The sequence below is a fragment of the Nilaparvata lugens genome, chromosome X (genome assembly GCF_014356525.2).
Source record: "Nilaparvata lugens isolate BPH chromosome X, ASM1435652v1, whole genome shotgun sequence".
NCBI lineage: Eukaryota > Metazoa > Arthropoda > Insecta > Hemiptera > Delphacidae > Nilaparvata > Nilaparvata lugens.
The window spans coordinates 183,016-210,295 of record NC_052518.1 but is presented as its reverse complement, the minus strand read 5'-3'; the positions used below and the strand labels follow the sequence as shown (position 1 = coordinate 210,295).

The following is a 27,280-nucleotide window of genomic DNA, read 5'->3' as shown; positions in this document are numbered from 1 at the left end:
CCCAATTAACTCAATGTTTTTAAAATACGAATGACTCCTACAAATATATAACCGCTAAGCTTCGTTTTGGTAAAAACTATATGAAAATTGGCCCATTAGCTGTCATGATTGTGCTAAAGTATTATCATAATACACATCGATTAATCATATTTATAGTCTCCGTGATAAAACGAATATTGTTATCTCATTGAAATTTTGATACTGTACTGCAAACGCAGAGTAGAGGTAGGGTTATGAATGATAGAGTTGGACATCGACCTCCCCACTATGCGATTACCCTTGGATATAGCTTCTTCATCTACGAATCACTTCTACAGAGAATTAACTACTCAACTCAGCTCATCTTAGAAGAAATTAATAAAACTGTTCCATTTATAATATAATAAGCACAATAGGGTTCTAACAGAAACAGAGGTTTTTTACAGAAAAATTTTATTACATCTTGACAAACATGTAGATTCAAACAACCAGTAGCATGTAAAGTTTTCAATGTTGTGTGTTTAAAATAGGTTTCTGTTGACTAAATCATGGAAAGTCTCAAATAAGTTATTTTAAGATATGAGTTTCTGTTAATTTTATTAAGAAAACCTTTACAAACACCTAAAAGGAATAAGATGTATAATACTAATTTAAAGTAACAAATATCAACCTTACTTTAAACTTAACCGGTATGGAATATTTTACAGCGTCTTAGAAATTATATAATACTAAATACAGATTGATCGAACTGGTAGATCATCCATGATGAATACTGAAAACGTTTAGTGAGCATATACATTTCTCTTACATCAAACTACGATGGATCAACCTATGGTTCTAACAGGAAACTACAAAACTACGTCCTAGAAGACTAGACGTTAACTAGACAAACATTCAATCGATTTTCAGCATCAAGTTGATTCAAAATAAACATTCGATTGATTTGTAGCATGTTAACCAATTGATTAAAAACGAACTTTCAATTGATTTGCAACATGTTTACAAGTTGATTTTAGATAAACTTTCAATTGGTTTGTAACATGTTAACAAGCTGATTTAAGATAAACTTTCAATTGAATTTGTAACATGACTGTTAACAAGTTGATTTTAGATAAACATTCAATTGATTTGTAACATGTTAACAAGTTGATTCAAAATAGACTTTCAGTTGATTTGTAACATGTTAACAAGTTTTTTTGAAAAACATTCAATTAAACATTCAGTTTTCGACCAAGAAAACTATGCTAAAGCACCACCAGTAACCCAAGTATGTTCTGATCACTCTCGATCCATTCTCCACCATAATACATCCTTAGGATAATATATCACAATATGAAAAGGTAATGACACAGTACCATAAAATAATAGTATTCTTAGATAGAAAATTTATCAAAGCCTAATCTACGAAAGGAACTCAAAATTGATAGATCCTTGTTCTTATAAAATATGACTACCATAAACTATTACCATTTCTAGACCTTGGTAAATCAGTCTCGATAATCAGACTTCTTGGTCACAATGAAATGAGCACAAACTGAATAAAACTAAATATCATCTGATAAATTATTTAATTTTTGGTTAAATATGAACACAAATAAATGCTTGCTGCAGCTGCTACTTGCATATGAACGCGTTTCAAATATTTGTCTGTAAACCTTCAAATTTATAAAGATTGAACTATCCCATAACATTCATAATAAGATATTAAAATTTATAGGAATGGACTAATCGTTGCTCAAGTACTACAGTAGTAATTGAGAGGCGGAGTAATTGAAATAGCTGAAAATGTTTAAAAAATAACTATTCATTCATATCTTTAAATGCTAATAATTATTGTAAATTCATAAACATTACAACTTTCCCTTATCAATAAATATGACCATTAATGCTAAAAGCTACTTCACCTCACAGTATCCCTCCTCTTCACTCATTCCACAATATCCCCCCCCTACATCTTAGTGTTTCCGAAAGCCAAATCTCAAAGCGTTACAAATGAAAATTGTTTGAAACGCGTCCATGAAATATTGGTAATTTATAGCAAGCATTTCAACAGAATTAGCAGCTTAATAAGATCAAGTGACTAAATAATGATAGTTCAAGATCATAGTGACCTACAAGAAGATACTACAATATAGATACTATTCCACATATACTACAATAGCTCAACAACAAAAGCAACATAGATTAATAGACATATATATATACATATATATATGCAAAGACAAGCTTGTTTATCCGAAGGGAAAGAAATTACTCAGTTCTGATACGTTTTGGATCCGGAAGATCTTCATCTTCGCTGTCTCCCTCGTCTTTTTCTTTGTCTTCGCTGTCGTCATCATCATCATCGCTGTCTTCCTCTTCATCATCATCGCTGTTTTGCTCTTCCTTCTCTTCATCGTCATTGTTGTCGCTGTTTTGCTCTTCCTTCTCTTCATCATCATCGCTGTTTTGCTCTTCCTTCTCTTCATCGTCATTGTTGTCGCTGTTTTGCTCTTCCTTCTCTTCATCGTCATTGTTGTCATCATCTTTCGGATCATTTTCTTCCTCTCCGTCATTTTCCTGTTCGATATCTTCATTTCCGTTAGCCTCATCTTCGTCAATGGCTTGTTCCATACCCTCCTCTTCGTTGTCACCCTCTTGTTGGGCGGCCTCGTCGTTGTCACCCTCTTGTTGGGCGGCTTCTTCGTTGTCACCCTCTTGTTGGGCGGCTTCTTCAGAGGTTTCCATGGCCGCCGGCTGCTCTGCATTGTTTTCCATGGCCGCCGGCTGCTCTGCATTGTTGTCAATTTCCATGTAGTGGATAGCTTCGTTGAGACCTTCAACAGCCTGCAACAAATTAGAAAAAAGTGTCAACCCAGCAAAAAGGCATGAAAATATTAATGTTGAATTGAAAAAATGATATGGAATTCATCATGATACCAGATATCAACGATCAATTTATTTACAAAGGCAACTCCCCACACAAGAACTTTAAGTTCAGGTGATGAATAATAATACAGTACAAAGGTTTCAATTATCAGATACCAAGCATGATAGTTTTTCATACAAGTTTTGGTCAGGAATCAGTTGACTCAATGGAACTAATAAATTTAATCTGTTTGCCCAACATACTGAACCCGCACCAATAGTGAGGTCCACGTTATAACGACAGTGGAGAAAGATTGGAGAACATAGTTGCCGTTGCTCTGCCTTGCCACTGCCTTCTATAGAGGATAGCTAATACCAGTATATCTGATGTAACTGTTCATTATTGTTCAGATTAATCAATTTTATTTTATTCGTCAAGTTATATTTTTCAATGATTGAATGGTACATTTCCGTAATTGAAATAGGATATTTTGTAAATTATATTTCTACATTATTGAAAAACGATCTGGCAAAATTTTGGAGGTAGATAAAATGGCTATCTGCTTTGTCTGCAGATAGACAAGAACAGCACAGCACCACCAATGTTAATGTTAATCAAATACTGCCATTATAACGTGCACCTCACTATAGTGAGCCCCGCAACGTTGCCACATCATTCTTGAACAATGTAGGAATATAATTCATTAACAAAATAAATAGTCTCTAAAATGAAAATTCATCATTGAAAAATGAACAATAAAATAAAAATTGATTATTTTGAACAAGAATGAACAGTTAATATTACATCAGATATACCGGTGTCAGCCAACCTCTATAGTAGGCATTAACAAGGCAGAGCATCGACAACGCTGTTCGCCTATCCTTCTCCACTGCCATTATAACGTGGACTTCACTATAGGTGTGGGTTTCTAGGTAGTATTTAGGGCTTTGCTGCGAAAACAGACAAAAAGTACTAGTTCAATGGAGTCACTGATTCCAGATCAAAACTTGTATAAAAAAACATCATGTTTGTTAACTAAGTGATAGTTGATCTAGTTATCATGATCAATACCATCTCAATTTTTTGAATTTAACATTGATATTTTCATTTCTAAATCATTTATATAAATGGGGAAATATTTTAGTAAATAATTGTGAAATTGGGTCCATTGAATAATAGCTAGGAATTGCTAATTCTAACTGTAAGACCTGGTTTTTTGGAAAGAGTTTGTTAAAGAATTTCACGGAAGTACTTGATTATTCAAATGAATTTTGACGATAACTACAACTAGAATTAGTGCCAGTTGCACAAAAGCCGGTTGAATTTTAATCGTGATTAATTTCACGAGATCCAATCAGAGGTTTTTTGGAAAGAAGGCTTCTCTGATTGGTTCTCGTGAAATTAATCACGATTAAAATTCAACCGGCTTTTGTGCGACTGGCACTAATTCTAGTTGTAGTATGTTGATTGAATAATCAAGTGATCAAGTGCTTCCGTAAAATTCCTTAGCAAATGTCCGGCAGGTGATAAGATTAAACAGCTAACTCGAATTTCTAGCTTTTATTCAATCGACCTAGTGTATCAACTTCAGGCCGATAGATATGAATTTGGAATGAATGTTTAAACCTTCGAAAAAATAGAAATGTAAATATAAAATTTTGATAAAAAATTTATTCAAACCTATTCATGTCTTCAATGGAAAAACATAATCGGCTATTAAATATATTTCGTTGGTACAGTATTTATTTGGAACATTGAATAGATGACATCAATGGTGCCTTACAGGCTTACACTATACATGCACTATAGGAATACTTAGACTCTCATTATATTATGTGATATTATTATTGCATACATCATATAGTGCATTAGAGCGTTTTATAAAGATAATTGTATTGATAAATGAAATAAATTAATAAATATTGGAGAATGCATAAAAAACGTGCGTTCAAAAAGAAATGATTCTATATTTTTAATCATGCAGAATATTCAAACGCAAATAAACCACAACAAAATATAACATGCATAACATGAACAAAACAAAAATGAAATTCGATTGAATATTATTCTGAGCTGCATGCATAGAAGAAATTATTATATATTTTCAATCATGCATAATATTAAAAAATCAATGAGCCACAAAAAATAAAAATACATAACATAAAACAAAAGAAAATTTTCACAAATGAATTGCGATACGGTAAAAGCTGCATGTGATGTGCTTTCTCAAAATTATCTGAAAAATTTTAAAATAAAAAAATATTAATAAAATTGATATTGTTAAAATATTAGCAACTCCGTACTGGAATTATTATCCAAAAGATAAATAAAACGTTGAAAACCAGTTATCTGATGTCACTAAAAATTAGTGGAAAACATAAGAGACAAACATAAACATGAAGGCAAATAAAAGCAAAATAAAAGAACAAAGATCATCCACCAAAAAATAAAAACTCATGTTATAATGTAAACATTACATGTTGTAATGTTTACATCAAAACATAATTGTAGATAACATATATTCATGTGAAAGTAGCCTATATGAGAGTATATGAATAAGAAAAAATGTACAGTATTTCGTAAAAATGAATTACAGAATTGGATCATCTATTACTTCGAGAGCATTCCTGATCCGAACTGAAAATTCTAGTGATGAAGGAGATAAATAGAGTCAGAGAGAAAATAGAATGGATATAGAAGTAAAAAAAGCATCAAATCATGAATTGAAAAACTAGAACAGAATTTGAAACAAAAATTATCAAGTAACTGATTATTACAGTGAGAAACATATATTTGTGTTTTGAGAAAAGACTAGTAATTCAATTGAAGTGGATAAATTAAAAAAAACAGGAATGGAAATAAAAACAGAAAGCAAAATATCAAATCATAAAGCATATATTTCACAAAATCATACAACAAACAAAACATCAAATCATAAAATCATCAAGTATTTTATAAAAATTTTACAAAAAGAAAAATGAACGATTTCTTTTCATTAAATGGAATGGTATAATTCTGATGTTAGTCTAATTGATTCATATGATAATCATCCATGAACATAATAGAAAAGCGGTAGGCTACATGCGAAAGAGCTTCCTATTTATACAGCAGGAAAAATTCATGAACTTGATTAAATTTGATTTATACAATTCAATTTGAGTAAAGTTTTGCATTTCATAAAACTAAATCATATGGATGATTAACATATGAACATAGACTAGCATCAATTCAACGTGGCTCGTTTATTTCATTTGCACTTGAAAATGGCTGTTGAAGAGTTGGAACTAGTTGTGTTGAAATCAAATAAAAGGGTAGTTAACTTCTATGGTGTTTCAGAAGCTCTAAAAAGAAATCGAAGTACATGGTCACCCGCCACCAAGCATAGCCACAAATCACCAGACAAGTATTATAATGTCATTAATTCCAACACGATACAAATATGCCTGTGAGAATGGATCAATATTATACAAATGCCATTAAGAATTTAAGATCTTGAAATGTTTTCCCATAAAAAAGTAAAATATTATATTCAGCTTGGTTAGTTTTAAAGGCTGAAATATGCGTGATTTTTTTCATGCGGATTCGTTGAACATTGCAAATATGTCAGTGAAGGTATAGATATTTTTTTCAATTTATGTAAATAGATCTACTTGAAAGTTTAATAGTCTATAAGAAGGGTAGTAATTCTATGTAATCAATTTTCTATGCGGAACAATAAGCCTCACTTTTAGTCTATCCTAATCCCATATGCAACATTCAAGGCGTTCTTTTCAATCCGGTGAAGTTGAGAGCGAATGAATACACAGTGAATGAGTGAAGAACTCACAAGAAACTTTTCTATGTCTCCGCAGATAACACCAGGTGGCTGTGTCAGTTTTTCGAGAAAATCTTCATCTTTGAAGTTGACGGCGAAAGAGATTTTAATGACATAGTGCGATTTGTTGACGGTTTTTGTCACATACTCCATACATGGACGCATTTTACAGTCACGAGGAACTATGAAAGCGCTTTTCGGTTTTGGCCTCGTACATAACATCTGAAAAACATATTCACTAAATCAAACAATTTTCAAAATGACCTTTTGACACTTCGACACTCTCCTCAAAATGGCGAAAGATTATTCTTGATTGAACGTGATTGTTCAATGAATAACATAGAGCATTGTGAAAGTGATTCATCTCCATCATACAAAAATTTTAATATCTGTAGGGTTGAATTGGGGAAGTGGTCGCTCCAGTATTATAGTGAGATTCACGTTATAATGTCAGTATTTGATCAATATTAGAGTTGCTATCCTTGTCTATCATTCGACAAAGCATATAGCACTATCCTTTTCTAGCTCCGCGAGGTTGCCAAATCGGTTTTAGCAATGTAGGAATATAATCAATTGACAAAATATTCAATCTCAATTATGAAAATTCATTATTAAATGATTGGAAAATATATTTTCTTGACAAATCAAATGTAATTTATCATTTTTAACAAGAATAAAGAGTAAATATTACATACACCGGTACCAGCTATCCTCAATAGAGCCCCCCCCCCCCCTGTGGGTTGGGGGAGCTTTAAGTCGATCATCGTACTTAAGAATGTGTTGAAAACCAGAATTCACCCAAAGCATCCATGCTTGTCGCAGGAGGCGACTAAAATGGACCACAAGGCAACTCCAGAAGTTGCCTTGCCTTCAAACCCACAGGATCTGCCCCATCATCAGGGCAGTTTCGGAGGGGCAAAAAGATAAACCCAAAAGACCAGAGATGGGTGAAACTCCAGGCACAAATGTGGGTCAAGAGGCTGAGTCGAAGGTGGCCGGGCGCCCTAGAGGCAGTTTGGCGTCCCCTCTCTCAGCGAAAGGACCTTCAAAAAAGCCAGGATTTGAACTCAAGTAGGTTTGTGGGTGGAGAGGCCAAACTCACCACTGCTCAAAGAAGGGCGGCCATTCAGGAAAAACTTCTTGGGAGAGGTGAGGCTTTTGACCCTGCAGAGTTTCGGAGGGGCAAAAAAACCCAAGAGACCAGAGATGGGTGAAACTCCAGGCACAAATGTGGGTCAAGAGGCTGAGTCGAAGGTGGCCGGGCGCCCTAGAGGCAGTTTGGCGTCCCCTCTCTCAGCGGAAGGACCTACAAAATGGCCAGGAGTGGAACTCACGTAGGTCTCGAGGACTAATCAGTCTGAAGAGACTGCCAAGCATATCACACTGGATTGCGACAAGGATTGCAACCAAGTGATTTATGGAATGTTAGTATAGGGAAAACCCCTGGTTCTTTAAAAGGACACAGGTATTGGTTTGCCTAACCAACATATTACTTGGGAACACAATAAGCTTCGGTTGACGTGTGGGGTTCTTTGAACCTTTGGATCCTTAAATCCGTCCCTTCAAAAACAATAAACAATCCTCAATAGAAGGCAGTGGCAAGGCAAAGATTAGGCAACGCTGTTCTCTAATCTTTCTCCACTGCCATTATTACGTGGACCTCACTATAATACCTATGATAAAGCTTGGAATTTAACCAGAAAACCAAGCTATATCTCTGATTTGAAAGCAATAAATGACTATACAATAATGCAGGGCAATAAATTCGACAAAACTCTTTTGGCTTTTAACGAAATATCACATTTTGTTTTATTTATATCACATTTCTAATAGTGATGGTCTTGTTTTTTAATTTAAGATACGTTAACTCAATTTCTAAAATAAAATCAAAGTGTCTATCAGTAGTCTAATAGACTATCTGACTTGTCTATTATCTATCAATTCTGTTCATTATAAGCGAAAATCAGGACGAAGTCTAGGTTTAAACATATCGTCTAAAACAAATTGAAAAGCAGTAAACATTTCTTTACATATTAAACTGCCGTGTAATAAAAATGAGGTTCTTTAAACTTCATTAAACAGGTTTTCAAATTCATTTATTTATTGCATGAAATGAATATGTGGTGAATCATGTGATATTTGCCACCTGTGATTAACAACCTGTTTTCAACTGGCATTAGTTTGAAAACAAACTTTTAGACAAACTGAATTTCCTATAAAATATACATCACAATTAGTACATACAATTTCGCAAGAATCATGTACACTAATATGTTGTAGTTATCACCAACTTGATCACATGTGTGAAAACAGCTAATATTCAATGACATATTTTAATAGGGCTACTTGAATTGTTTAATTGATTCAGAAATAACTACATTTTACCCTTTTTCTCAACTTTTTTATATAAACACTGCTATCTTGACCCAATATTTGACATTTCAAAAATAAAATGAGCCAGCTGCTAAAGAAGACAAAATCTTTGTTCATTCGATTGATTAAATTATCCAGTATTGCAAAATTTTCTGAAAAGTACCACAGGCTTGAGCCCAAAACTATTCCAATTCTAATTTATACAACAGTCTGGAAAATAAGAATTCAATTACAGAAAAAGGACAGCTGAAAATGGCTTGAAAGCCGAAACTATTGGTGTTTAAATAAAAAAGTTAACTATGTAGTTATTTGTAAATTGAACAAGTATGACATGAAAGGACTCACCACACCCCTATTTTCTGAGGGTTTGGAGTAACCTATATCTCCACCTTGTGTATCTTCGAGATGTTCAGTTGCGAAGAAAAGCCAAACATCGACGCTGGTTTTGCTGGGCATTTTGTCATCTGTGACTAGGATGTAGTCCCCTCCTGAGATTCTCATCACTTCAGTCGATACAGTTACGTCCTCTTTAACTGCATCTGTCGATTAAAAATATATCGATCAGAAACGAGAAAGAAATTAAATACCGTACAACAAAACATTAGTGATATTCAATTGAATTGAGTAAAATAAGCCCATCCACATCACTAATATTGTGCACTAGCAGGTAACCTGTGCTACGCAAGAGTCTAATAAAAAATTTGACAAACTGAAAGCTTGACCAACTGAAATCTTGAAGAATTAAAAATAGGCCTATAACCATCCTCGGTAAATTAAGAATCTATATGCAAAATTTCAAGTTAATCAGTTGAGACGTGATGATGCAACATTCGGGAATTTCCTATCCGGTAGGTGTATAAGCCAATTTTTTCCTTTATTATAATTATTATATAGATGGGCCGGAAATTAGTTTCAAAACTATCGATCGCAAAATATAAACTAGAAACCAAACAAATAATATAATGACAGTATTTAAGAATGGTGTTGGACAAAGCTGATAGCGCTATCCTCTACCTCTACCACCTCCGCACTCTTCCCACATCATACTACAACAATGTACAAATAATAATGAACAACAACAAATCTAACCTCAATTATGAAAATTTTATAAAACTATATAATTATAGAAAAATTGTACTTTTTTGGATTTTATTTTCCAATCACTTGATAATGGCATCATACAGCCGAAACATGTTGAGTAAACAATTTTAAAAAGGGTACTTAGATTTCTATTTTTATTTATGATCATAGAAAAATATATTTTCTTGATAAATGAAATGATAAACATTTTAAACAAGAATGATCAGTTGATATTACATAAGATATACTCTAAAGAAAGCAGTGATGACTAAGGCAACGCTGTTCTATCTTTCTCCACTGCCATTATAAAGTTGCGTTGCACACTTCAATTATGATTATTTTCATGAATAAAAACATTTAAAAAAACCACTACGGCGTTTTGGCAACCGGTTGCGCAAAAGCCGGTTAAATTTTAAGCGTAATTGATTTCTCGAGAACCAATCAGAGAAGGCTTTTTTGAAATTACGGTTAAAATTTAACCGTCTTTTGTGCAACGTCTAAGACTATTAAGTTAATACCGTATTGAAATAGGGAACATAACGGCCCTATACCATGGGATATTTACTCATGCAATCTATCCTCTATGACGATATGCACAAAACAATTTCACAAGTTAAATGACATAATATCAAGAATACAAGTATGTAGGCCTATATCACATTTAAACATCTACATAAATCAACTTTAATTAATCACAAAACCACATGAAAATTCAGAACATCAATAACAATTCCATTATCCTGCATGGAATACATTGGTGTTTTCACTAACCAGTTGAAAAGTTTCATTTTGAATTGATCTGCAGTCTCATTTATTAAACTTGAAGATTAACAGTACCGTTGAACAGTGAACTGATACTTGTATGTACAGTTTCAGTCCAATAATATTGTTGCTATTCATGGACTTACAGCCTTTGGAATGATACATTCCTATACAAGAACAGCTATACAAGATATACCTTTACAAGATAAACTAGACATTCCTATACAAGATACAGCCTATTTCTAGCCTTTATATTGTTTTGGCATTTTGTGAACTTTACACGTATTAGAACAGTGTATAAATTAAAGATTTATAACGGTCAATATTCTCAACTTGAGAAACAATGTTCTGTACAGATATCAAAATCTGCTAATATCAAATTAGCTATTATCAAGTTTGAGTGATAAATAAATGAATAAATATAATTTTATTGCCGCTCAACATTACAATAGTTATGGACAACGTCAGAAATTATTGTTTAGCAAACATAGTCAACCTATATTATAACATGGAGGGTTAATGTAAGAAACACCAGTCAAAATAACATACACGTAAAATATTACATAGAAGAAATAGCATGAATACTAGAAATAATAGTATAAAATAGTTCATCTTAAAGAATAATTTGTTGAAATTCGAAAAACTCTTTCACACTATAAAGGATTTCTAATTAATCAGCTATGTAGCCTATTTCTGAATAATTGGTAATTATTGGCAATTTATTGAACATTCTCATTCCAACAACTTCATAGCTATCCTGAGATTTAGTCAGCCAACAGAAAGGTATTTCTATATTTCCATTACTCCTAGTGTTGTGGGAATGTATATTTCTCCTTAGCAGATTATTAGGTAAGTTATTTTTCGTATATAGGAGACAAGTAAAAATATACAGGTTTATTACTGTCAGTATACCTATTTGAGCGAATAACGGTTTACAATGAGCCAATCTTTCAGAATTTGTGATTATTCTTATAACTTTTTTTTGAATTATCAATATATCTTGAACATGTGGACTATTCCCCCAGAGTAAAAGCTCATACGCGATTATACTCTGGAAAAAAGCAAAGTATGCTGATCTGACATAAGACGTGGGGACACAGCCTATCAAATTTCTCAGCAAGTGGAGCTCTGGAGTCAACTGCAGATATTTTCCTTTTAGTATTGGTCATCCTACTGGTAAAAAAGAACTCAGAAAAGGAGTTACAAGGTCTGGAGAATAGAGATTAAAGTAATTTTGTTGGGAAATGTTATTATGTGGGGGAAAGAAGAGGCTTTCCACACAATCATTATTGAAAAATACTTACTGTCCAGCTTTCTCATAACGAAGGTAGATAGAAGCTTAAGGAAACTGGTTCCTTGCAAATCTGCCAATAGCTTGCTTGTATTGGGACAACCGGCAATCTTTCTCCGCGTCATTTGCGCGGTTTCATAATGTCTGATGGAAAACGAAACAAATCAAATACGTGAAAAGTATATAATATATAAAATACGTAATCCGGTCAAGTATGAGTCACTCAAAAGTGACACACACACACAACTGGGAGGCCAAATGCAAATATACAAGAACAAGAATTATTAAAGATAAGTTCTAACATTTCATTGAAAAAAAAAAACAAAACATGATCTTCGCCAGTATCAGTAGCGGCTCGTGATCTTTCAGCTTGGGGGTTCAACCTCATGATCTATAGGGGAGAAAGTAGAAGAACAATATTCCTCCAACAACAACAAACTTATTAGTTCAGCTGAAGATGTGGTAGGTTTTACCATGAAACCTGGTACAGAATTATGAATTAATTTTCGAATAAATAAAAGTGGTATTGACAATATCAAAGTCTTATTCTTTCAAGAATGAATAGTAAATGACATCAGGTACACCAGTATCAGATATCCTCTATAGAAGGCAGAGAATCGGCAATAGTGTCCCTGTATCTTTCTCCAATCACTTTCCGTGGACCTCACTACAGTATGAAAAGCTGGTTTATCTAATCAAGCTATGGCTTCATTCATTGTGATGCGATCCCAGGAGGTACCAACTTATGTGTCACGAACACGCGCATTTATTTTTTCATCAGCTGCTACTACACTTATTATATCTGTAAAGCTAGGTTTTCGTTTCTGCGTAAACGTTGACCACGACAGTGTGAGGATCTCAGATTGGATAGATTTCAATTTGTCTAAATAACCTAAAAGATTATGTTTAATTATGTTTTAATGGGGAACGTTGAGTTAATTCTTTTTTATACTTTTAAATTGCCCAGTTGTACGTAAGTCGGTTAACGTTTAATCACGATTAAATGCTGTACTTTAATCGAGATTAGCGCTAACCGATGCATTTTGGTTGCACAAAACAGAAATTTCAAGCGATAACGCTGATAAAACTAACCGGCGTGAAAAAAATTAATTCTGATTAGTTGGCACCATTTTAACGGCGATTAGTTGAAATGAAGAAAATTTGGTTGCACAAAGGTAAAAATCGAAAAATAACGCCGGTTAAACTAATCGACGTAAAAGATTTTTGACAGGCCATTCACGGAGAATTAAATTCAACTAAAACCGATTAGGTACCTACTGATAGCTGTCTTCCAATTAGTTTTTGGTAAAAAAAAAACAAAATTCAAAGTATGAGCTAAATATATGCATGAATGTCATCCGTTAATAAGATAGAGAAGTGTATCTAGCTGATATTAGCATTCAAAATTAGATTCTGATTTTTGAGGTTAGTTTTCGATCTGGTTCGTCTGTAGATAGCACTTGACACTAGCGACAGACAGAATATTTTTATGGCGCATGCTCAATGAATGGTCACCGCTTCAATAACATAACCTGTGCCATTTGTTCAGAATAATAACATTTGTCGGTTAAATTACAGTGTTGCCAGATTGTGAAACCGTTAAAATCTTGGTTAGTTAACCGGAAAACTTAATCGGGATTAAAAACTAACCGATCTTTGTAGAACAAAAATGAATCCGTTAAACTAACGCTGATTTGGATTATACTGAATGGATTATTTGTTAATCAGCGTTAATGGCCATATTCAACAGACGTACGTGCAACTGGCCCAACATGTTGATATTATTAGAAATATTTGATTCTTGAATAATAAACACAAATAATGAAAAGTCATTTGATCAGCTGTTATAGCACATTTGAAATTTGGACAATATGAATGTCAACAATGCTTATCGTCGTCGACTGCGGAAATTTACGCAAAAACGAAAATGCACCTTATGTATCTTACTGTTTCTCTATAAATACAAATATAATCAGCTGATGTATAGTTGAAGGCGCGTGTTCATGTCGCATATTTCAAACTAGTCGTGAAAACAGCTTTCACGTGTTAATCTTCCAAGCTGTATTAATAAAATATCTTCCTAGTTATATTAATAAAATATGTTAAATTAATTATATAATATAATTTTTAAATGAAGTTGTAAGACAATTAACCAATCCTATTTTTCCGATCCTGAAATCTAATTCGAATTAGATTTACAAGTTTAGTTTTATTTGTAAGTGGAATATTTTACTTGCCTTCTGGAAGCTGACCCCACCGGTTTCCATTCAATCTCATCGGACTGAAGTTCTAACGCAATCATTTCATACCACTCTGCAGACAAGAACGGATACAGGAGCATGCATCGATGCTCCATTATTCTTTTATGTATTTCTTCGGCATGTACAAGATAGAATTGCACATCTCGTGCAAGGTATTTGTAATCTGACTGAAACATCTAAAATAAGCGGGTGATTCAGCCGGTGCATCTAAAAAATAGAACACTGGGAACCGGATTCATGATTTGGAGGATGGTGAGATGATGACATCAATGTTGAGGCATCATTCTAACGAAGGTTGATAGAGCCTAAAATGACTGAGGTTAGCCGATGAAATGAAGGAAACTGGAAGAAAGAAGTTTTAAAACAAAGACAAACGTTGATGTAAAAAGCAAATCCTCATTCGAATACTAACCTCAAATCACACATTAGTTCTTAATTAATGTGATCACATTTACCTAGAAAACTTGAAATAGGATAATTCTTAATTAACAAAAATATAACCTAAAACCTAAAAATATAACCTTAATTAACAAAAATATAACCTAAATAAAACCATAACCTTAACACAAATTTCTTAATCATATAATATACAAGCTGACACACACATGCTCCGCACATTGAAATAGATTTGCAGTTCAATAGATTGAACGGAATCTAAAGATTGATCTTATAAATATGAAACAAAATATTGATGTTACGATAACAGTAAGAAGCAGATGACAATCAAAATGAAGCCTTTTCTTGTTTGAAATCCTCAAACTCCTCGCTTTTGGAATCAATTCAAATAATAAAATAAATTACAGTGATCTACTAAATTATGATCTACAAAGCTCTAATGTTGTTAGTCGAAATATTGTTTGTTAATTGCTTAAATTCAAGTTTGACATTAATATAAATGTTAGACTGTTAGTTTCAATTTTGTCTAAAATCTAACTTCGAATTTCGATTTGAAGATCCAATTATGAATAATTATTGAACGAGCTTTAGCGACGTTAGTTAACTTTTGACTTAAGGCCAAAGTCATTGTCCGTCTGTGTGTTTGTCCGTATATTCTACATTAACTTTTGAACGATTTGATCAATCAGCTTAAAAATCATTCTTCGAAACTTTCTACAGATCAAGTTCATTGGGCAACAAAATTTACGGACACCTTTGTCGTTTTTCAGGATACAACAAACTAACATCGAAAGTGCATAAGAAAAAATGTTTTTTTTTATTTAGTCAGCTGGATAATCTCAGTACACGCAATTACTAGAATTTTTACATTTATTCATAACATCAGCTGATACTATTTTGAAGCTTTATCGAATTCTATATAGAAATCATGTATAAAATGACCACGTTCTCATAAAAAATGTAGTTAGCCCAAGTTCAAAATGAAGTTAGATTCATATGGTAGAAAACAATTTTGAAGCAACAGAATAGTAGTTTTTTTATTTCGAATAGGATCCCCAATGAAACTACTATCAAATAATCCTTCTAAAAGAAACATTTAGCTGTTTCCATAATTTTCACCATCTCTGAATAATTAAAAGTTGCTGATTTCAAATATTGCAATAAAACAGTTGATGTGCGAGTTCTCCAACCCAGAGGGTCACTAGTATTGACACCAACAACTTGACAGAAGAATTTCTGACAATGATAGGAAGCAGAATGTAATATAATGAGAACTCACGAGAGGACAGAGTGGCTGATTGACGAGAACTGGGTTGAGAGCAGGCATTCTGGCAGGACATCTGCTTGGGACTACTGTGTGTTCTCTACCAGTGTGGAACCATCCACTGATGGCAAGGCGTGGTAAATCTTTGCCCAGTACTTCGTTGACCTTAAAACAATTACAGACAATCGTCATGATATGCTAGTTCTGTCCGAACATGACTTCAGTGCATTCCACTTTCTATCAGATGATGATATTCTGATTATATCCTTAGACCAGTTATAGAATAGACACGCTGGGAAGTCTAGCCTCTGAAGCCAACATCTACTGCCAAAAACACCCATCTTGACGTCACAACCAAGCTAACAACAATGCATTGTTTAACAACAGTGTAAGTTAAACACCACAAACACTTACACAACAAACTCAAAAAAGTTTTATGTAATTTATTTACGATGCGTGACGTCACTGTTGTGACGTCAAGATGGGTGGATTTGACAATAGATGTTGGCTTCATCGACTTTCAGTATGAATATACAATGAGCCGTGTCTATTCTATAACTGGTCTAAGATTAGGCTATATCTGTATTTGTACAGAAATAGTAGGATAGTGATATAGTAAGCATAGCATCAGCTGATAAAAAGTGAAATGCGCGCGTTCGTGGTGAATAAGTCTGAACGATCCTTACTACGATTATTCAAACCTATTAGGAATTCCTCCTTTTTCACAGTGAACTGTTTTGATTTAATTTTAAATTTCTCACTATTATATCATAATCCAATATCGACACAGGTATGTTTTGTTTGTGAAGTTATGGTTTCAATGAAGAAGGAAACATTTGTATCATATTAAATGCATTATTCCTAGATTTTTATGACATAATTCATTTTTTTTTAGTTAGGCTAATAAAATAAATTATTCTATTTCACTCATTAACTATGAACAACGAGAGTATCGACGAACAAAAGAAGTAGAGAATTATGACTTGTTTACCTGATGATGGGATAATTCGTTGACAGCAAAAAGGGTAAGTCGATTCTTGGCGGGAATGATAGAAAATGAAACAGCATCAGCGTTCCCACTTTCTGAAAAATCATCATTTTATAATAAACGTTCTCAATTCTGGTGAAAATTAAGTTATAAGCTACATTGTTATTTAGTTAATAACCTTCAGAAATGTATTAACATAGTTGACTTACTTTCAATATGAACATACTATAAGCACTGGAATGATAAAAATTGAAAACTTTTCAAATTTCAATTTGATTTTTTTCAAACCATTCAAATTGTTGTTAGAACTGACGCAAATTTATAAAAGTATAACAAACTACAGCTAATGAAGTAAGTGCTAAGTCAGGTAAGACTATCTTATTAAACATTAATTTTGAGATACATTTGAGAGCACAAGGATAATATCCAATATTTTTAGTCTCTTGACACATAACACAAATAAACAATTATTGGAAATGCAATATTTTATTCAAATATTAACAGAAATAAAAAGTCTTTACAAAAAGTATCATCTCTCTAGAAAAATATCCAGTGTGAAAATTTAAACACAATTTTAGATAACAGAAAAACAAGAATAAAATATTTACAAATAGCAACACATAATTTAATTAAGTTTTAAACAGTAGTAAATGATAATTCAAAGAACCATTGTGAGGTCCACGTTATAATGGCAGTGCAGAAAGATAACAGAACAGCGTTGCCACTGTCTTCTGTAGAGCATAGCTGATACCGGTATGTGATGTACCGGTAATATAATATATCAATATTGATATAATAATACTACAGTATTGATAATACTGTTCATTCTTGTTAAAAATGTTCAATTATATTTTATTCTCAATAAAATATATTTTTCAATGATTAAATAATATATTTTCATAATTGAGATTGAAAATTTAGTTAATTATAATTCTGCATTGTTAAAAAAATATCTGGCAATGTTGCCAGACCTCACTTCAATAATAAATTTCTTACCGTCATGCGAGCGGAAATCGAGAGTACCACCATTTCGTTTGTGCCAATCTTCAAGGTACAAGATGAAAGCCACACCTCTATCTTCCACTTGGTCATCGTGAGTCAGTAAAAAATCTGCAAAAATTAAAGCAATCATAACAATGATTTAAAAGTACTTGGGATGGTTATAGATTCAGAGATTTAATGGAAAACGTATTTGGCACACTTGAAAGGAAGACAGCTCTGCAACTACAAATTCCTTCTGACATTTGGTATTGTATTCTGGGGAAATTGGAGTGGGGTTGTTGTGATATTCAGACTTTAAAATGGGCAATGAGAGTAATGGCAGGAGAAACAGAACAGACCAGTTGTCGGCCGATTTCTAAGTCTCTTTATTAGACTTGAAATACTATATTAGTATTAGACTTAAAACTCCTTCCGTTGTTTAGGCTCTATATTTCCAAGTTGATTTTTTTATAAAGAAACATCAGCAAGAGATCAATACAAGAGAAGTATTTCACAATTATTAAGAAACTCGGGCAAAGCATGAGAGACGAAGTTCACCATACAACTTTTTTTCTAGGAGTGAAAAGCGCTGGTATAAGATTGTTCAATGCTCTATCTACGCATCTGAAGGAAATAAACGGTAAGGATTTTAAAACAAAATTAGAAATGATCTGCGCATATTCAACTGCGGAATTTACTGCTCATTGCGAATAACTGATAGTTTGGTGGGTATAGTATTACTTTCTATATGGACCTTAATTTTGACGAAACTACACACCTTTCAAAGGCGGCCAATAGATGATTTAATAATAATCACTGTGATAAAAAAACCCGGATTGAGAAATTGAGTCATGAGGTAATCGTGGTGAAGAGGTTATCAACGGCTATTCACCTTCGTGATGAGGTAGAGATAAAGGCCCAGGTCGAGGTACCTCAATAAAATAACAAAAATACATATTGTGTTACCGGACGCAATGGGTAGTGTTAATCATCTATAATTATTATAATACTAATACCAAACATCTGACCAGGATGAAAAAAATGTCACTTATCACTTAAGTATATCACTTATCACTTAAGTATATCACTTATCACTTAAGTATAATCAACTTATCTACTCAACTGATCACCCGGTTTTGCTGGATCTATGAGAAATTTGCAACGCATAATGGAGAGGTAGAGGGAGAGGTGTGTTACCCGAATGTATCACAAAATACATAATTTGTTATGAAGAGGTCGAGATAGAGGTTTACGGTGCGGCTTACTTCTACCTCCCCTCCAAGCGGGCGTCCGGTAAAACACACAATATGTATTATATTATAATAAAGGAAAGAATTGGCTTACACACGTACGGGATAGGAAATTCACGAATAACTATCATCACGTCTGAACTACTCAACTGATCAACTTGAAATTTGCATATAGATTCTTTATTTACCGAGGATGGTTATAGGCCTATTTTGAATTCTTCAAGATTTCAGTAGGTCAAGTTTTCAGTTTGTCAAGCAATTTTACATGGGTTACCAGCTAGTCTATCAAAACATTTCTAATATCAACATATTGTCAGAAACCTACCCTCCCTAGCCTACCACCCTTCTACCTTTGAAACATAACCTTTCAGGTAATGTTCATCTAACCTTATAGGGTAGATGAACTGGAATCCAGAAGAACTGTGATCCTACCGCAAAAACTAGAACCTTCCACCACACCACAAAAACAAACTGAAAAATTGACGAACTAGAAACTTAAAGAGTTGATGTGATGTCCTTTACATTTGTTACAATGGAACGTTCAAGAAAAGCTAATACTTAATTTACACGTACGATCTGTAAATCGAAGTCACTCTCTCGTTGAAGAGGTTTTAGACAATTAAAAATCATTTCATTAAGAATTGAAATGATGTTTAATGGGTAGATGAACATACGGTCAAATATGTAGATTAAAATCGAACTCCCTCCTAGAGCTCAAGCTATATTTTCTGGTAGGGCCTTGAATTATTAAGAACTAATAAGTTATTGACAAATCAAAAACAATCTTGTGATTTAGTCACAGTTATTGATGTATTGCAAATTGTATTGATTGTAAAATAAAATTGAAGTAACATAGACTTACCTCTATATGAGAATTTGGAGGCGGTCATAGAGACCATGCCCTCCAGTTTTGTATCAAATAGGAATTCCACCAACTTTCTTATTTGCTGTTTGAAGATTTCTAGAAGTCTCGTGCACATAGGATAATTCTTGGGATTCAGTGCACAGAAATCAGTCGATTGTTTTAATGTGAATAGGTCAGTCGCTTTTTCTTTCGCAGCGAGATTTTTAAGTTCAGATACAAGATTAGAAATCACTAAAGGCCTTAGTGGGTTGTCTGTCGACAGTACTTGGAGAGATCCGAAATTTTTAATTTCTGAAAATTAAATTGAAATTGAATTAAATTTTTTAAAATTTCAAAAACTCAATTCATCATTATTTAGTTATCAACTATCAAAGTGTAATTTCAGGTATAATTTGTGTTTCTTATACTTTAAAATCTAAAAATTAGGTATTTCATTTATTCAAAAATACATTTTTAAATCAATTATACGAATTGTCTACTCAAGTATTTGGTTGAAATGAAGAGAAAACATGGCGGCTGAAGAATGTTTGTACAGTCACTGTAAGAAAAGAATATTTCTGACAAACTGACAACATTGCAAAGCTAGAAAGCTATAGCGCTATATAGTTTTTCAAATGATAGAAATGGATAGCAACACTATTGTCAATCAAATACTGCCATTATAACGTGGACCTCACTATAACTTCATCTTCTTCTATCCAATGCCCGTCCTTGGCTGTTCAGCCCATTAGACGCAGAGCCTTGCTTTTTCTTCTAAAGTATTGATTTCTCCTTCCAGAGCACTACACCTAGCCAGATGGTCGGCAGTTCCCTCTTCAACGTTGCACAAAGGGCAGATTGGTGAGTTTGCAAGTCCTATCCTGTGTCCTCTCAAGATGGCTCTGGAGATAGTCATGTCCGGTTTTCATTCTGAGTGAAGCAACAGCTAGGCCTAGGAGTCATTAGTTGGCAGGACTGTTTCTGCCTGTTACGCGGTTCCGAGTTACAGTGCCTTTGTTTTTTCATTTTGCGAAATTAATCTACCCATCTCGTCATTTTCATGAGTTTTATGTGAATAGTGAATGCGTATCCTGATGTGTGATGCTTTGGTGTTCATACTGATTTCAGTTTTAATATTGTAATCATCTGTTCTTCTGTTACGTTACGGTTAACCTCAAAATTGTTATACTGCCGGCTCTCAAAAGATCAGCTGTGTGGTGTTGCAGGCAGGCAATTTCCTGTGAAATAACGGGAACGGTGTTTACGTCTGTCAAAATCTGGGCTATTGGAATTCGGGTGTTGTGAACTTATCGCTCCAGATAAGCTTATCGGTACAGTTCCTCGTACTGAGTTAGAGAGCATTCCTTGCTTCTTTGAACGGTTTACTGGCGTCGTTGGTTTCCATAGTAACGGAGCATTGTTTACTTGATCGCTTCCATCAAAAGCAGCTGTTCGGCGGCAGTGGCGCAGACGTGGCGCCAGTTTTTGAAAACTACTTGTGGCTGTGGCTTGTGGCTATATGTCTGAACGGCTGTGATGAGAATCTACGTTTCACCTATTTTAACTTGATTCTCTCCTCCTCTTCCTATATTCCTTTCCTTTTCAGGAGCTTCCATATCTCCCGCTTTGACCGCTCTCTTAGCACTCTCTCTTCCCTTATACTTTCCTTTTACCCTTGTAATGAAAATACTGGGCTAGACATCACATGCTAAATAAGTTGACTGAGTCAATCTAAGAATATACCTCATTATTTCCAAGTCGCATCATATAAAGAAAATTATTATGGATGACATTATATTGGGCCAAACCAACAAAGGAAACCAAAAGATTTTTTATAAAGGGTATTCTTTAAGAAAATGTAATGTCAAGTCTTCTGGGGAAATTGTATGGCGCTGCTTGAAGAAGACATGTAAAGTGACACTAGTTACGGACGAGCTGATCAAGGATATCATTGAGATTAAAAATAATCATTCTCATTCCCCTTCATGCAATCCCCTTACGAGCATGGAAGCGATTTCAAACTGTAATGGGATTTGTTCAACACCAACAAATTACACTTTTATTTCTGATTTAGACCGATATTGCAACAATGACGACAGTCTCATTATTCAGTCTCAAACTACATCTCAAGAATTAATGACTGAAAATGAAAAGCTGAGAAAGGAGATAGATACGTTGCGGGATCAATGGGATGATGCAGCTATAAATACATCTATAGCTAATGATTTACGTGAATTAGACAAAACTTTAACTGTTTGCATTGCGAGTACTCAGACTGAACATTCAATGACGTATTTAAATGAGTATGAAGTTCGGTCTGGAACAGAAAAAGAGACTGGTAGGTGCGTCGTTGATGCTGAGACCCAGACTGGGCTTGATGTTGGAGAGGATCAAACAGGTGAATTTATACAAATAACAGATTCTCAAAGCATCTACACTCAAACAGAATCGTTCTACGGGTTGTCAACTACAAAATACAGGCCAGATTGTGATGGTTTGGATATCATTCAAATCCGAGAACAAACAATAAGAACATTAAATGAAAATAACAATTCCCTTCATAAAGAGATCGAAGATTTGGAAGAGGAGATAATAAAGAATTATGACAGAATCAACGATTTATTGAGAGAATGTGATCAATTGAAGGACACTGTATTGCGCTTTGAAAATCAGATTAAGGAAATAAACACCAAGCAAAGCAGGGATCCTATGAATTCAAACTGTAGACGCCCTTTAACTTGTGAGTCTTTGGTACGGCAGTTGACAAAAGCAAAGAAACCAATCTTCTCAAACATCCGCGGTCACAATCAGAGCACACCTGGCATTATTAAAATATTCGCAGACAGCCACGGGAGAGGAATAGGAGATAGAATATCAAATAAATCTAATTCTCATGTCTCAAGTATCTTGAAGCCGGGAGCTAACTTCAGTGCGGTAACTTCCGAATGTCTAAAGGAAAGTAAAGAACTATCTTCAAATGACATGATAATTCTAATGGCAGGAACAAACGATATAGATAAGAATCCACAGAATAACCTATTGAACTCTATAAAAAATCTACTTCCAAAGCTAACTCATACTCGAGTTCTACTCTCTAATGTTCCACATAGACACGATCTCCATCCTACATCTCTTATAAATAAGATAGTAACAGAGACCAATAAAAAAATCGAATTAATAGCCAGACAGTTTAAAAATGTGGAAATGTTGGAAATGCAAAAATTGGGAAGAAGATTTCATACCCACCATGGACTGCATCTAAACTCAATAGGGAAACACGTGATCGCCGAGAAAATCATTAATCAATTTCTGAGAATTCAACAGCCGCTCCACTCCAGCAATGTCCCATCTACACAAGAGCACTCTTTAAACTAAAATCGCTCGACAATGAACATAATTCGGCCGAGGTTAACAATGAACCAAAGTTGATTAACTGTTCGGAATCTCCAATGAAGACAACTTTAATGCTCAGTTTAAACATTGCTGGTGTTGCAAAGAAAATAGAGGACTTCGATCTCATACTTCAGGAACACAAGCCATTAATTGTGACTCTTAGTGAACATTGGCTTCCGTTGAATAATAGCCAAGTATTAAACAAACTAAGTGAATATAATCTTGCTGCTTTCTACGGTCGCGAAGAGACAGCTCGAGGTGGTGTATGTATTTTAATAAACAATCGTTATAACTTCTCTCGTGTCAAGCTGCGCGAAGATATAAAAGTGTTGTCAGTCGAAAAACTATTCGAGTGCATCGGGATTGAACTTACACTACAAATTGGGTGCAAGTCTTTAGTATGTATTGCTATCTCACTGTATAGAACACCTGACAGTAATGTTGAAATTTTCTTTCAAAAACTTGAAAGACTATTTGATATAATTAAGAAGGACTCAAGAAATAAGCTTATTTTAATTGGAGGAGACTTCAATGTTGATATCCTAAAAAACACCCCGCAGACAATCGATTTCAAAGATTTAATTAGCTCCTATGGGCTTGAGTTGTTGTTTGACCGAGTGACAAGGGAAACAACATACTCAGCCACATGCATCGACAACATTATTACAAATACACTCTCATATAAGTTGAAACAATTTATTCTAGATTTGAAAATATCAGACCACAAAGCTTTATTAATTGAAATCGATAAATGTCCCATAGAAAGGAAAAATGTGTTCTCCCTCAGAAGAGTCATTACCAAGCCTGCTCTCCAAAATTTCTGTCGCGACCTAGCACTAGTCCCTTGGGAAGGTTGTCTTAAAAGCGGATGCTGTGAAGAATCTTTCAACTCTTTTTTCTCAAATTTCTATAAAATTTTTATCTCTTCTTTCCCTCTAAAATGTATTTAGGTTAAAAATGAGAAGAACAAAAAATGGTTAACAAATGGCATTAAAACCTCAATAATTAGAAAAAGAGAATTACTTGTTGAGTCCAGAACAAATAGGGATCCAGAGTTCTTAATTCACTTCATAAAATACAAAAAATTACTGCGAAAGATCATTGATGCCTCTAAGAGAAAAAGCAATGATACTTATATTAACTCCAGTCGAAATATAAATAAAGCTACATGGAAGGTAATAAAGGATGAAATCGGTCATGCTCACATATCCTCCCAACCTATAGAACTGTCAATAGATAATAGAAAAATTTCAGAACCTCTTCTGGTTGCTCAAGCTTTTAACAATTTTTTTATATCAATAGGACAAAGCGAAGAGGCAGATAATACTTTCTCTGGATCCAATCAACAGGTATTTGAACCCAACAGCCCAAATCGGTTGCTATCTCAATTTGAATTTTCTACAATCTCAGAAAAAGAAGTATTACAAATTATAAATAATCTTGAAACCTCAGTCACTGGTGGATGGGATGGAATCACACCTAAAGTAGTAAAATCAGTTGGGTTTTTAATCGGTAAACCTCTCACTCACATAATAAATCTGATGTTTAAAAAAGGAATTTTCCCAGAAAAACTCAAATACTCTATTGTTAAACCAATATTTAAAAAAGGGAGTCCTACTTGTCCTGAAAATTTCCGCCCCATAGCAATCCAGACTATATTCTCTAAAATTATAGAACGAGCAGTTTTCCTCCAACTCAACAATTACTTTGAAAGTAACAACTTACTTTACAATAGACAATTTGGCTTCCGTAAAAGTAGATCAACAATGCAAGCAATATCTGAAGTGGTTGACAGCAGCCTCCGAGCATTGGATGGGTCGCGGAGTATAGTGGGTATCTTCTGCGATTTATCCAAGGCCTATGACAGGGTTAATCACAAAATTCTACTAAAAAAACTTGCTTATTATGGGGTCACAGCCAAAGCATTAGACTTTTTTGAATCTTACTTGACAGGGAGACGCCAAGCGGTAAGAGTTATTAACAATAAAGGGGTTATTATTGATTCGGACTGGTTGTTTCAACCCAATGGAATTCCCCAGGGAACAATACTGGGTCCAATACTTTTCAACATTTATGTGAATGATCTCCCAAAAAAACTAGATTCCAAGGTCATTCTATTCGCCGATGATACAACAATTCTAGTTGAGGGCTCAAAAGGGGATATCCAAATCAAGACTCAAACGGCAATTTCAGACTTAAATCACTGGCTCAATGAGAATCACCTTAAACTAAATACCAACAAAACAAAAATTCTTCAATTTACAGCATCCCGTCGAACTTTAAACAACAATATACCTAACGTAGACCTATCAGGATACGATCAGTCAAAAGTGACGAGGTTTCTCGGGGTCGAGCTGCAGGATGACTTGAGGTGGGGTGATCAGGTGCAGCGTCTCTTGCATAGGATATCTGCTATTCTGTTCTCGCTGAGGTGTGTGAGGGGAGCAGTAGGGTATAATTCCCTGCTTGCGATCTATCATGGCTATCTCATGTCTGTCATTCGTTACAGTTTGATATTCTGGGGTGGCTATGACACACACCTTGGGGTAATTTTCAGGAGGCAGAAAAGAGCTCTGAGAATAATCTTCAACCTCAGTTCCCGAACATCCTGTAGGCCTTATTTTGTGAGAGAGAGTATATTAACTTTGCCAGCCATGTACTTTCTGGAGATCATCACGTACGTTAGTAAAAATTGGAGGGCATTCTCATCCGTTTTACTTGATCATTCCTACAATACGAGGAGTGGTGGCTCAATCCTCGGTTACCCGGCACATAGACTAACCCTTCTGGAGAAAGGCCCACACTATTGCGCAATAAAAATTATAAATAGACTCCCCCATAACTTTAAAGATTTTTCCAACTTTTCAAAGATGACCGGAAGGATAAGGAAGGTTCTGTTAAAAAGAGCGCCATACACAGTGGATGAATGTGTGGATGTCTTGAGGGAAGAAAATTACATGTCATAGAATTATTACAGAATAAAAATTTCCTTTAAATCAACTGAAATTAATCGATTTCTTCCAGGGGGTGTTCCTTAAGACAGTGTTTTTCTTTGACGTCTCCTCTTTGCACTATTGTATTTTTCTGTGTTTTTTATTGATTGTGACGATTCAATGTTGTGAAGCTTGTCTTTTATATGCAACTACTTGAATAAATGAAATTTGATTGATTGATTACCTGGTCTCAGGTTGTGGAGCACAAAATTACGACTAGAGCAATTTTGAATTATATGCTATTTTGAATTAAGTTAATAGTGACAATCGGAAGAAATTGTTGATTAAAAACTGAAAGGAAATTTTGCAAAAATTGGTTCTAGACTTCTCATGGTTCTGGAAGTGTCACAATAGTTTTAAAAATCAGAACTACAATATCACTTGCAAGCACCAATGTATAGAGTGACTGGACAATTATTTCATACGCTGAAAAAGAGGTGATACGTTTCCAGCAACATAATAATATACTATTTAATGGTAGGTTATAGACTTATACTAACCTGCAAGCTTTGCGACTATTATTCTCCGCTGCTCATGGCTTCCGATCGCTGTAATTTGCCTCAATAAAGTCGAAAGCCATTGGCTCAGATAATTAACTTCGTGATTCTCGTTCGGGTTCATTTTTGAAAAAATGCAGTCAAATTGTTGAATCTTCTTCACAAGGGACGCCGACTCACGTTTCAATTCTAAACAAAGATGGCGATTTTATCTTTTGTTGGCGGTTGTTGCTTGCCGTTTTGCTACAAACCTCTCTCGGTAAACC

At 34.2% G+C, this 27,280-nt stretch overlaps 1 protein-coding gene across 3 annotated transcripts; it reads right to left on the bottom strand.

Annotated features, from left to right (window-relative positions):
- Nucleotides 1-415: 415 nt before the first annotated feature.
- LOC111053673 (prolyl 3-hydroxylase sudestada1) lies at nt 416-27,261 on the bottom strand. Of its 3 annotated transcripts, XM_039442184.1 has the most exons (11): nt 27,018-27,256; nt 20,150-20,443; nt 18,053-18,166; nt 17,060-17,151; nt 16,084-16,233; nt 14,385-14,584; nt 12,161-12,291; nt 9,360-9,553; nt 6,654-6,863; nt 2,437-2,805; nt 416-2,403 (listed from the first exon to the last, which is right to left on the bottom strand). In XM_039442184.1, exons 1-11 carry the CDS (start codon nt 27,136-27,138, stop codon nt 2,230-2,232), a joined length of 2,049 nt encoding a protein of 682 aa, XP_039298118.1. In that variant the 5' UTR covers nt 27,139-27,256; the 3' UTR covers nt 416-2,229. The 3 variants fall into 3 exon arrangements, with proteins under 3 accessions (XP_039298118.1, XP_022196279.2, XP_039298119.1); XM_022340587.2 differs by having other exon boundaries at nt 416-2,805; XM_039442185.1 differs by lacking the exon at nt 20,150-20,443 and having other exon boundaries at nt 416-2,805; nt 27,018-27,261.
- Between the last annotated feature and the right edge of the window lie 19 nt (nt 27,262-27,280).

Excerpts from the sequence above, each read along its gene's own strand:
- LOC111053673 (XM_022340587.2), bottom strand. The coding sequence starts at position 27,138 with ATGAACCCGAACGAGAATCACGAAGTTAATTATCTGAGCCAATGGCTT. Across the intron at positions 20,444-27,017 it reads AATAGTCGCAAAGCTTGCAG|AAATTAAAAATTTCGGATCT; the intron begins GTTAGTATAAGT and ends TTTAATTTTCAG. Across the intron at positions 18,167-20,149 it reads CTCCAAATTCTCATATAGAG|ATTTTTTACTGACTCACGAT; the intron begins GTAAGTCTATGT and ends TAATTTTTGCAG.